Here is a 12,777-nt window from a genome sequence, read left to right as displayed (position 1 = left end):
AGAAACTGGGGATCCCATAGCACACCCATGTTTCTGCCTACAATAATGCCCCCCGTACATGAAGTAGGTTGACTCCAACTCCTCAAACTGTGCCCCCTCCTACAGTGCGGCTATTGCCAGTATCACTCCACCCCCTGTTAACAATAGGTGCTAATTAGGTGTCAACAATAGCCATGTGATGTGAGTATCAGTCACATGGARGCAGTGCTTAAAAGCCTGAATTTTGCCTGAAACTCTCAGACTGAAGAAGTCTCTTGGAGGAGAGACGAAACGTTTCATTAGAGAAGAACCTGTCCAGAAGACCTATACAATTTTTTTCTTTTTGATTTTTTACCTGGATTACTGAGATGCATCAGGACGTTCAAACTCGCAGTTTATATATAAAAAACGGTTTGATTATTACAAACATGTCTCCCTTTGAGAAGCATAATCCCTTCTTTAACATCTGTATGGAAACATCTGGAAGCTTTCAAAATGTTTTCTACATCTTTTTCCCCCCTGGGCTTATTTGTTTTTATTCACCTTATCACTAAAGCTGAACATGGCCATCTTCTTGTATCTGGGATCTCGTTCTTTTGGTCATGATCCACGCCTCATGACCATAGGTGAGGATCGGAACGTAGACAGACCAGTACATCGAGAAATTTGCCTTTCAACTCAGCTCCTTCTTCACCACGACCGACCGAAGCAACACCCTCATTACTGAGGATGAGGCCCCAATCCGTCGATCCATCTCCCGCTCCATCCTACCATCACTTGTGAACAAGACACCCAGATATTTAAACTCCTCCATTTGAGGCAGAGACTCTCCCCCGACCTGGAGGGGCATTCCACCCTTTTCCGATCAAGAACCATGGCCTCAGAGAAACTGTCTCTCATCCAAGCTGCTTCACACTCAGCTGTGAACCACTCCAGTGCACGCTGAAGGTCTTGGTCTGAAGACGCCAACAGAACCACATCATCTGCATACAGCAAAGATGAGACTCTGTGGTCTCCAAACCAGACACCATGTTCTCCATGACTGTGCCTTGAGATCCTGACCATAAACACTACAAACAGGATCAGAGACAAGGAACAGCCCTGGTGGAGTCCAACACACACTGAGAACAAACTCGACTTTGTGCCAAGAATGTGAACACAGCACCTGCTTTGGTTCTACAGGGACTGGATCGCCCCTAATAGAGACACAGACACTCAATACTCCCGCAGCATCTCCGACAGTATGTCTTAAGGGACACGGTCATAAGCCTTCTTCAAGTCTACAAAACACACGTAGACCCATATGACCCCCTTAACAACTCTGCAAGGGTAAAGATCTAGTCCACTGTTCCACACCCAGGATGCTGCTCCTCTTGAATCTGAGGTTTGTCATTCAATCAGAGCCTCCCCTCCAAAACCCTGGAGTAAATTTTCCCAGGGAGGGTGAGAAGTGTGATCCCATAACAGTTAGAACGCTTCTCCGGTCCCCCCTTTTAAAAATTCCACAGGAGTTGTCCCAGTCCTCCATGCAATGTTGAAGAGACAAGTCAACCCTAACAGCCCCACAACATTCAGAGCCTTCAGCATCTCGAAGTGAATCTCATCCACCCCTGGTGCCCTGCCAAGGCGCATTTTGACTACCTCGGTGACCTCTGCCATGGTAATGGACTCGTCTTCCTTCGAGTCTTCAGGCTCTGCCTCCTCAAAGGTGGACATGGAGGGTGGATTGAGGAGGTCCTCGACATGTTCCGTCCATCACCCAATGATATCCTGAGTCCTGGTCAGCAGCTCCCCACCCAAACTAAGTATAGACTGAGACAGGGAACACTTTACTTTTTATGAGTTGTCGAACAGTTTGCCAGAACCTCCTTGAGGTCAATTGAAAGTCCTTGTCCATGCCTCCCCTAATTCCTCCCATGCCTGAGTTTTTGCATTTGCAACCACAGAAACCTGCAACCATCTTTGCCACCGTGTACCTTTCAGCTGCTACAGGAGTCCTCTGGGAAAGTCAAGTACAAAAGGCCTCCTTCTTCAGCCTGACAGCCTCCATCACTGCTGGTGTCCACCAGCAAGTCCTTTGTTTGCCACCTCGACAGGCACTGACGACCTTCAGGCCACAGCTCCTGGAAGCTGCATCTGCAATAGAGGCCCTGAACATGGCCCATTCGGATTCCATGTCCCTGACCTCCCACGGGACATGTGAAAAACTCTCCTGGAGGTGAGAGTTGAAGATCCCACAGACAGGGGCCTCCGCCAAACGTTCCCAGTTCACCCTCACTATGTTTGGACAGATTCATTATAATCTGCCCGCTGGTTCATTAGAGGGATGTACAGCAGTATGTTGTACCATTACTTAGAAATGGTATTTATTGTCTATATTAATGCTGCTACAACATAGTGGCTCAGTAGATAGAACTGATGCCTTTTAGCAAGACCCAGCAAGGACCTTTGTGGGTTTGCATGTTCTCTACATGAACGCAGGGGTTTTCTCCAGGTAATCTGGCTTCCTACGACAGACATGACTGCTAGGCTAACTAGTAACTCAAAATTGTCCTTAGGTGTGAGTACACTCACCGGCCACTTTATTAGGTACACCACGCTAGTAACGGGTTGGACCCCCTTTTGCCTTCAGAACTGCCTCAATTCTTCGTGGCATAGATTCAACAAGGTGCTGGAAGCATTCCTCAGAGATTTTGGTCCATATTGACATGATGGCATCACACAGTTGCCGCAGATTTGTCGGCTGCACATCCATGATGCGAATCTCCCGTTCCACCACATCCCAAAGATGCTCTATTGGATTGAGATCTGGTGACTGTGGAGGCCATTTGAGTACAGTGAACTCATTGTCATGTTCAAGAAACCAGTCTGAGATGATTCCAGCTTTATGACATGGCGCATTATCCTGCTGAAAGTAGCCATCAGATGTTGGGTACATTGTGGTCATAAAGGGATGGACATGGTCAGCAACAATACTCAGGTAGGCTGTGGCGTTGCAACGATGCTCAATTGGTACCAAGGGGCCCAAAGAGTGCCAAGAAAAGATTCCCCACACCATGACACCACCACCACCAGCCTGAACCGTTGATACAAGGCAGGATGGATCCATGCTTTCATGTTGTTGACGCCAAATTCTGACCCTACCATCCRAATGTCGCAGCAGAAATCGAGACTCATCAGACCAGGCAACGTTTTTCCAATCTTCTCTTGTCCAATTTHGATGAGCTTGTGCAAATTGTAGCCTCAGTTTCCTGTTCTTAGCTGAAAGCAGTGGCACCCGGTGTGGTCTTCTGCTGCTGAAGCCCATCTGCCTCAAAGTTCGACGTACTGTGCGTTCAGAGATGCTCTTCTGCCTACCTTGGTTGTAACGGGTGGTTATTTGAGTCACTGTTGCCTTTCTATCAGCTCGAACCAGTCTGCCCATTCTGCTCTGACCTCTAGCATCAACAAGGCATTTCCACCCACAGGACTGCCGCTCACTGGATGTTTTTTCTTTTTCGGACCATTCTCTGTAAACCCTAGAGATGGTTGTGCGTGAAAATCCCAGTAGATCAGCAGTTTCTGAAATACTCAGACCAGCCCTTCTGGCACCAACAACCATGCCACGTTCAAAGGCACTCAAATCATCTTTCTTCCCCATACTGATGCTCGGTTTGAACTGCAGGAGATTGTCTTGACCATGTCTACATGCCTAAATGCACTGAGTTGCCGCCATGTGATTGGCTGATTAGAAATTAAGTGTTAACAAGCAGTTGGACAGGTGTACCTAATAAAGTGGCCGGTGAGTGTAAGAGAATGGATGGTTGTCTTTGTGTCCCCGTAATGCACTGGAGACCTGTCCAGGGTGGACCCCACCCCTCACAGTGAATGTTGGATATGGGCACCAGTGACCCCCGTGACTCTGAAAGGAAGAGGCGGGTATTATGAATGGATGGATATTATTTCCTTCACACACAGTCTCTTTATCCTTATTGGGACTTTTTATTGACTTCCATTCATTTTTTGGAAATTTTATAGCCTAACCCTGACTATTTACCCTAAAATTAACCTCACGGGTACCTACCTGACCTTAAAACTAAACCTAACCCCCCCAAAATCAGTCTCCTAAGTAGGGTTGGGCAATACTGGCAAAAAAAATAAATCATGATTGTGGTATTTAGCCGATAACGATTCATTTGACGATTAATGCCCTGGAGTCCCGGGACATCCTTATGTCCTAGTCACATGAACAATTTAGTGGGAAAGACTTGCTCTTCATAAAAATCTGTTTCAAATTGTCAAAATTACAGACTTCAGGCTATACATCAAATTTTAAATTGTGTTGATAGATAAATAAATTACAGAACTTTTTTTAAAAAATGTTTTTCATATTCGAAGCAGAGAGGAGCACCAAGCGTCAGTCTGCCTGGTGGCATTAATCATATTAATCGTCAAGTGCCAAAAAAAAATAATCGATTACTGTTTTTCTGGCGATTAATTGCACACAATACGATTATACCCAACCCTACTCCTAAGTCATGGGGACTGGGCTTTGGTCCCCGCAAGGAGCATTCAGTCCCCACCAAGTAGCAGAAACAAGGACACACATACACACTTGTCCTATCCATAAGGGGACATGGCATTGACTTCCATTCATTTGCTGGTCATTTCTACAGCCTAACCATGACCCCTTACCCTAAACCTAACCTAAACTTCACACTTTAGTCCTAAACCAAACCCCTGACCCACCTACAGTATTTCCCCCAATAGGGACCAGACTTTTGTCCTCAGCAGGCTGTGTGTACCAGGAAAACATTCTAAAATTGTCCCCACCAGGAAAAATAAAACAAGTACACATACACACATACTTTCTGGCAGCCAAGACCTCAGCATCCCAGCAAGATAAAGCAAACTTTATTGTTTTACAAAGTACACAAAGTTCCCGACACATTTATGTCTAATTTACAGAAAGGTTTCAGTCTCATGTGCATCAAAATGCAGCTCCAACATTAAGACTCAATTTCAACAGATCAACATGCAGAAAAAAACAAACAGAAAACATGTATGATTCATTTAAGCAGTTCTGCATTTCTATTTTTTTAAATAAAATTATTTACTCAGAAAAATCAAGACAAATACTAAACATGAGCTCAGTTCTTTTTACAAGTCAAAGTAAACTTTGAATTCAGAAACAAGAGGGCTTGTATGAGACCTGACAGGATGATAACCTCAAGTAAAAATACCACAGCTTCAAAGTATCATGGTACTAAAAATACTAGGGCTGCACAGTAAATCAAAAATATTACCGCCATCGCAATATGAATATGGCAAAGAAGTGCTTGGACAACAAGTCACAGCTCGTTATATTTCAGCTACCACACATTCAGCTAAGAATATCAATTATTTGGTCAATCCAACAGACTCTGACTGGCCTTGAAGCCACACCTGGTTCACATCGTACTCATCGCAGAAGAGACGTGAGAAATGAGGAAATGTGGGTTTATTGCAACTCATATCATCATCATCTGAATATAAAGAATAATAACTCATCACAAGCTTTTATATTCTGCAGCCCTACTTTGAAAAAGAAAGAAAAAAAAGATTTCACAACCATAATCCATCATACATTTACTTTGATTTAAAAACAAAAAATCAACTACCGTATTTATTCATGTATAATACAATCATTTTATCTTACAAAGCATAAAAATCTAATTATCAATAACCCGTGTTTAATACTATCCCCAATTTTATGGATGATTTTTAGGGTTAAATTTCTAGTATTATACATGAATAAATACAGTAATTTATGCAAATATGACACTGCTGTATTAATGTCAAAGAACTGTTTGTTAAAGGAATGTCTATCACCTATCGTACCTGTGTGAAGGCTACTAGAGTCAACAACCAATCACATTCTTCCCTCTGCTCAGCTGACACAGAATGACATCATCTCCCCTCTCAGCCCCTTCTCAACACATCATCATTGGACAACTCCTGTGTGACTGGTCAGAATGTAAGGTGGGCGTGGTTAATCAGGAGCTCTGCATTACATTAAGAACAACTTTCTTGGTTCTTGACGAAAAAGCTTCAGTTTGAAATAAAGCTGTCACTCAGAATGTGTTGAGATAGAGACATAAAATATGAATGTACTGAGTTTCTCCACCTTCTCTTGGTGCTGGACCTGGACCTTCACACTAACTGGCTGCTGTGTGGGGCTTTAAGCCCCCATCACCCCTAACAATGACTCTTAGCGCTACTACTACCCCAAACTTTGGCTGAGCATCTGTAAAAACAAGCTATCTGTAGGTTGACTAAAACACCAAAGAGCCAGAAGCCGGATCAGATCTTTCTAAAAAAATAATAAAATAAAGACCAGATGAACTGAACAAGAGTTTTAAATGAACTATTTAATTAAAAAAGACTGTTTTTATTTATTTCGTAACGTAACTCTAAATGTTACCACCTCAGTGTTAAAACATCTTGGAGACCACTGGATGAAAACAAACATGGCTGCCACAAAACAACCGACTGTAAACTCAACTCAGTTTCATACGTACTGCGTTAACATCTGATGTGGTAGTAGCTGAGAGTTCTCACCTATGACATGGTGAGTGTTATTGCTGAGACTTCCCTCTCATTAACAGATGATCGGAGCTGTAAACCCTCAGAGAGGCAGTGAGTGACATGCATTCCTTCAAGGAATATATCAGACCTTTACTTTAGTGGTGCTGCTGTTCCTCTAATGGACCAGCCATCACCACCTCTGCTTGTTTTCTGTCAGAAAAAAAACTCTTGGTTTTATTGTTGTTTTTAAATAACAGGAGGGGGCAACACATTCGTACCCCAACCTCGTCACATATTAACACTAACCTAACCCCAGGTTCCCTCTCTGTTCAGTTTGGACGTGTTGGGTACCCCCCCTCATGCCAGTTGTTGACGAGATGAGAACGTGGAGGAGGAGCCTGTTGTCAGTTTTTTTGAAAAGTGTAGAAAATGTAATGTAATCCTAACACTAACCATTAACCATGACCCTAAACTTATTGTCTATTAACCCTAAACATCCCTAAACTTAACCACAGACCAGTGATGCGAGGAGGGTACCTGACACGTCAAAACCAAAAAAAGGGAGCCTGACCAAGCATCGATATGTGACGAGCAAAGGGACAGTGTGACAGAAACGTAGTGGTTTTAGACACTTTATAAAACCTCGGTAGAAGTTCTAACTGACCCATTATTCTGCACACAGAATGTTCTGAAACAAAAAGCTCCTGATGGGATCAGAACATCAGCTGAGTGGTTCCAGTCAGAACCAGCAGAATGCATAGAAGTCTTCCTTCAAACCTTCAGACATGATGGGAACAGAAGTATGTACATGTACGTCATGTGTTGCTTCAGGTTCCTGGTGTTTGGAGTTGAAAGGTCATTGGTCCAGTTGTTGAGGTAAATCTTCTGCAGCGGCGCGTGTCTGTGTCTTTACTTGTGTTTCAGCCGAAGATGCTGCTCCTTACCGTTGATGGTCACGGAGCGTAGCTGTCCATCCTCCTCCACCTCCACACGCTCCTGACCGTTCTCTACAATCCTGAGGAGCACAAACACAACCTGACTGTAGAAGAACTGGAAGATGACTAACAGGGGTGGGCAGTCCTGGTCCTTGAGGCCCGCAAGCCCTACGTTTTACATTTTTCCCTGCTCCAACTCACCTGATTCAGTCACTGAACTACCTCTTCCAAGTTCTGCAGTATGGAGGACCGACACTGACATAATTAGAAATAAAAGCAGAAATAGAGAAATGAACCTTTAAATAAATAAATGCATTTAAAATGAACCAAATTAATTAAAAAGGAGAACTTTACCTCTCATGTTTTATCATTTAATTGACCTTCATATTTATTTTTCCAGCACAGTTCGAATAAATTATATATTTGAACACATAATTTAAATTTTTATGTTTTTTAATATATATTTTAAATAATTTTTCCTTTTACTTGTACATGTATTTGTGTCTCTTAAATGCTTAAATTGAATTATTTTTATAATTTTGTCCAACAAGTCTTTTTATTTCTATGTGTTGTATGTTTGTGCTGCCGCAGTTTAGCTTAAAGTTTAGTTAAAAACAAATGCACAGATAATGTTTTCCTCCTTGCCTTTTTTTAAACTAAACTTTAAACATTTAGCTAAACTGTGGCAGCACAAGCCTGCAACACAGAAATAAAAAGACTTGTTGGGAAAAAAATATAAAAATAATTAAGTATAAACATTTAAGACACACAAATGCATGTACAAGTAAAATAAAAACAATTAATATATATTTAAAAAACAGTCCAATTTAAATTATGTGTTCAAATATATAGACTAATTTGTTGGAACTAACCTGGAAAAATAAATATGAGAGTCAATTAAAAATATATAGCAGGGGATAAAGTTCTCATTTTTTAATTTAACTGGTGCTTTTTAAGTGTATTTATTTAGTGGTTCATATAGTTCTTTTATTTGTATTTATGTCAGTTTTGGTCCTCCGTACTGCAGAAGCCTGATAATCATTTATTCATTCAAATCAGGTGTGTTGGAGCAGAGAAACAAGTAAAACATGCAGGGCTGCGGACCTCCAGCACCAGGATTGCCCATGCCATCTTTAATGACTCTGTTAGACTTATCTGCTGCTCAGATTTTTAACAGGAACAACCCTGGTTAAAACTACTCAGAATTTAATCTATTTGTACTAGGGCTGCTCGATTATTGCAAAAATTATAATCACGATTTTTTTGGATTGAAATTGAGATGTAGATTATTTGTGACCCATCACATCAAAACAAGGATTAAGTCCAAAAGTGGAATGTGGAGAAATAGGCAGATATGTGTTTTGATTTAAACATCTGCAAAATTTTCAATTTGTCAAAATATAATGAATTAATGTCTTGTCAATGTATCATTTGAATGAACTGTCTAAAATATAATCCTTAAATTTTTTTGAAGCATTTTTTTAGCAGCAGCAACAAAAAAAAACTGATTTTGAGGAAAAACGCCTTAAATTTTTCAATTTTTCCCTGTGAGCTAGCAATGTTTTTGTTTCTTTCCAACTGGGAAATCTTAATAAACAAATACTATTTGAGGTTTCCTCTTTGTATTAACATCACAAATGATTGAACAAATTTATCTAAAATTAGGATTCAAACCAAACAGTTATGTGTTATCGTAACCAACAAGACAAATTAAGTCATATCTCTGGATAAGCTGGTGATATCAGGATGATCCAGGTATCAAAATGTAGCTTTTAAAGCCAGAAATCTCAAAATGTAATGAGGTCATTTTGACCAAATTTGCCTTAATCCTCATTTCGATTTGATGGCTCACATTATTCACTTTGATAAAATGAAGTTATTGAACACAAACAATGGCTGTTAAAAAATGTTTCCCTAAGGATTTCAAATATTTCTGAAAAAATTTGACAAAGTTTTACTTTGTCTGTGGGAGGAGCCCGCAGCATAGTCTGGCACTGAAATCACAACACAAAACAGCATAAATATGGCCCTATAAAATCTGTTTTATTTTTTCCCATCTTTATTTCTCTAAACTCCACATGTGCTAACAAACTTGCAGAAACGTTCTTCTACAGATGAATAAATAACTGCTGGGGTCTTGTTCTGTCCTAAACTTTACCCTAGCTTCATATTTTCAGAGCATGTTGCTTTTAGCGAGTTTGTTAGTTAAAGCTCCCTGTACCTTAGTAACTGGATTTCGTCCGCGTTTTCTGCATCAAGGAAATCATACGGCTCTACGTAAACTGCGAACCTTGTACCATTAAGTTTTTATGATTGTTGAAAACCCAAATCATAATCAAGATCAAAATCCAATTAATCACCCAGCTTTAATATGTACCTTTTAGTAGTGATCTTTCTGCCGTTGATGATCTTAGTGGAGGTGGACACAGAGCGAAAGTTTCCATTACTTCCTCCTCCTCCTCCTCCTCCTCCTCCAAATGAAGAGGAAGAGAAAGAAGTGAAGCCACCGCCTCCCAGACTGCTCACAGCTGTCATGTGACCCATGTGGCCCATGTGACCCATGTGGCCCATGTGGCCCATGGCACTCATTGGACCAAAAGAACCAAATTCTAAGAAAAGAGAGAAAAAATGAGAATAAAGCCAGTTTTTGTGATTGTGTTTCAGAAGTCGGTGTGTTTCTTACCTGGGTTAAAAGGTGTGAGGCCAGCACCGAAAGGAGGGAAACCGAAACCTCCGAAGAACGGGGCTGCAGTCTGACTGCGGCTCGGCCGACCGTGGTGCCGCCTGCCACCGCCGAAAAACGGATCGTCGAAGAACTGATCCGAGCCTGGGACGCAGGAAGAGTAAGAGTTACTGAGACAAGAACAGGCGCAGCAGGAAGACGAGCAGCTCTTCAGTCAATGGTCTGAACGTCACCAACGTCACCTCAGAGGACCTCAGTCCTAGTCCTGGTCCTGGTGGACCAGTTTCCTGCAGGTTTTAGATGCTATGACTCATCTGATTTAAAGAAATGATCGACAGGCTTCTGCAGAAGGAGCAGGAAAACAACTAAAACCTGCAGGACTTGTGTCTCAAGGACTGAGGTCCACTGCTCTGTACTGACGGTACAACTTACCAAATAAGTCTGCAAACGGGTCTCTACCACCAAAAAAGTCCCGGAAGACGTCCTCCGGGTTGCGGAATGTGAACGGTTCGTGGAAATGTCCTCCATTGGGGAAATGTCCACCTGAAAGCAGCAGCAGCAGGTGATAGTGATGAGCTGGATGATCAGAAGCTTAGAAAGAAAAGCCCACATGAACAGATATTTGAAGTTTACCTCTTCCATTGTTGCTCCCCACCAGCCCCTCTTTACCGTAACGGTCATATATGCTCCTCTTGTTGGCTGCACAGACAACAGGTTACAACAGAAGAATATAAGAAGCTTTTACTCACTCTCAGCAGATTATGTTTTAAAAATCTTCTCAGGTTCTTCAACAGCCAAAAACAAAACCCAATGTTCCCTGCTTATTCAAGATCATCCATCACGTCGGGGGTCACCAAATTGTTGGAAAAATATGCGTTGTTCAAAATGGTATGTCCGAATGAACAGAATTCAGCTGGGTTTCTTGTTAAAAACTTTATTTTCAATCTTCTGACTCTAATCAGGTACATTCAGCGCTCAGCAGCACAGGCCTCAGCTACAACCTTGGGCTGAATCAAAACAAACACAGGAGCTCTGCTCTGAGCAGACACTCTGCAAAACACTGACAACTTCTTCCTACTATAATAATGAAYTSAGCTTATAATGTTCATCCCTTCCTGGTTACACCCCAGAGGTGTTACCTTTTATGTCAGACGTCAGAACGTCACTCAGTTTTGTTTAGGCTAAGAGAAAGAACACACACACACACTAACTCTTATTCTGTTATGGCCTTAAAGCTGTAATGATCAGAAAGTATAAAATACAAAACTGAATCTAATATTCAATTAATCAGTTACAAAATTTCTTCACTCCTCTGGTTGGCTGCACAGACAACAGGTTACAACAGAAGAATATAAGATTTTGTAGCGGTGTGTTTGGTGAAGTGTGTTACAAACCATCTGACAGGACTTCATAAGCTTCTGACAACTCTTTAAACTTCATCTCTGCACCCTCCTTGTTCTCAGGGTTCTTATCTGGGTGCCATCTTAAAGCCAGCTTTCTGTACCTGAAGAGGAACAGAAAAAGCTTCAGTTCAGTTTGAGGCTCCCTTTGTGAGGCCTGTAAGAATTACAACCCCAGTTCTTAAAGTTGGCACATTGAGTAAAACATAAAACTGCTACGATAAATAATAAACGCAGATTTTATTCACAACTGAAAATGTTTAAACAAAAAAAAAATTCCTTATTTCAAAATGTGAGCTGATGTTGATTTTTATGATAGCAACACATCTAAAAGATGTTGGCCTGCCCTATAAATCATCTGTTCTTCTGACAACAGCCTGTAGATGTGGAGGAAGTGATTTCTAGAAATCTAAAGTTAGAATGAGTTTCCAGCGTGCACACTCTGCTCACGAGGGACAAACTCATCTTCCTGAGGGAAGTCTTATCGACTTACCAGGGACAACGTTTAGAAAGTAGCAGTACTCACGCTTTCTTGATGTCATCTGCAGTAGAATCCCTCTGTACTCCTAAAACCAGGTAGTAGTCCACCATGATGAGCTGCAAGTGATCCTGATGCACCTAAAGGAGGATTGAGACACACTGTTAAAACAGAGACGCTGCTCTGTCAGACAGTTACAGCCACTCTGTAGAACGTTACTGTGTGAACCTGAGCTCTGACATTTAGAAGCAGTTTCTACCTGCCATGATGTCACATCCTCAGCACTTACAGCTCTGCACCCAGAACAACTCACTGCTGTGAGTTTGTCAGAAGACAGTGAGTGACTGACATGTGTGTGCATTCTGTGTATTTAGAAATACAATTAAAACCACAAGTTTACATACACCACATGTACAGACACGTGTTAATTTCCCCCCACAATGTTTGACATTAAATCAGACTAAACATTTCCTGTTTTGGCTCAGTAAGAAGTCCCAACATTAATTCTATTTGCTGCAGAAGTGTGCCTCAAATTAACTCAAATGTTGTCAACTTAATAAAAACATGCAAAACTCTAACATCAACATCTGGGCTTTGCTGATTACATTTAGTACATGCAAACTTGTGTTTTTAAAGAAAGTAAAATCAATCATTTTCAGAATCTTAAAAGGGATCCCCTATTAGTTGTAACATTAGACTTTTTATGATAAACATATACTTTAACTGTGAAATAAAGACTGTAAAAATACTGTAGGC

General features: G+C 41.3%; 1 protein-coding gene across 1 annotated transcript in view; it reads right to left on the bottom strand.

The window, feature by feature from the left end:
- Nucleotides 1–4,823: 4,823 nt before the first annotated feature.
- LOC106525966 (dnaJ homolog subfamily B member 6) overlaps nucleotides 4,824–12,777 on the bottom strand; it is a 9,636-nt gene continuing 1,682 nt past the window's right edge. Inside the window, exons 2-8 of the mRNA XM_014020369.1 lie at nucleotides 12,070–12,161; nucleotides 11,538–11,647; nucleotides 10,777–10,842; nucleotides 10,576–10,686; nucleotides 10,144–10,287; nucleotides 9,838–10,069; nucleotides 4,824–7,540 (exon numbers count right to left, since the gene is read on the bottom strand). Coding sequence (XP_013875823.1) covers nucleotides 7,435–7,540; nucleotides 9,838–10,069; nucleotides 10,144–10,287; nucleotides 10,576–10,686; nucleotides 10,777–10,842; nucleotides 11,538–11,647; nucleotides 12,070–12,134 — 834 coding nt within the window. The 5' untranslated portion in view covers nucleotides 12,135–12,161 and the 3' untranslated portion in view covers nucleotides 4,824–7,434. The remainder of the gene's footprint in view (nucleotides 7,541–9,837; nucleotides 10,070–10,143; nucleotides 10,288–10,575; nucleotides 10,687–10,776; nucleotides 10,843–11,537; nucleotides 11,648–12,069; nucleotides 12,162–12,777) is intronic.

Source organism: Austrofundulus limnaeus, unplaced genomic scaffold, assembly GCF_001266775.1.
Source record: "Austrofundulus limnaeus strain Quisiro unplaced genomic scaffold, Austrofundulus_limnaeus-1.0 Scaffold250, whole genome shotgun sequence".
NCBI lineage: Eukaryota > Metazoa > Chordata > Actinopteri > Cyprinodontiformes > Rivulidae > Austrofundulus > Austrofundulus limnaeus.
The sequence above is the reverse complement of the archived record's forward strand: the minus strand, read 5'-3'. Positions and strand labels throughout refer to the sequence as shown.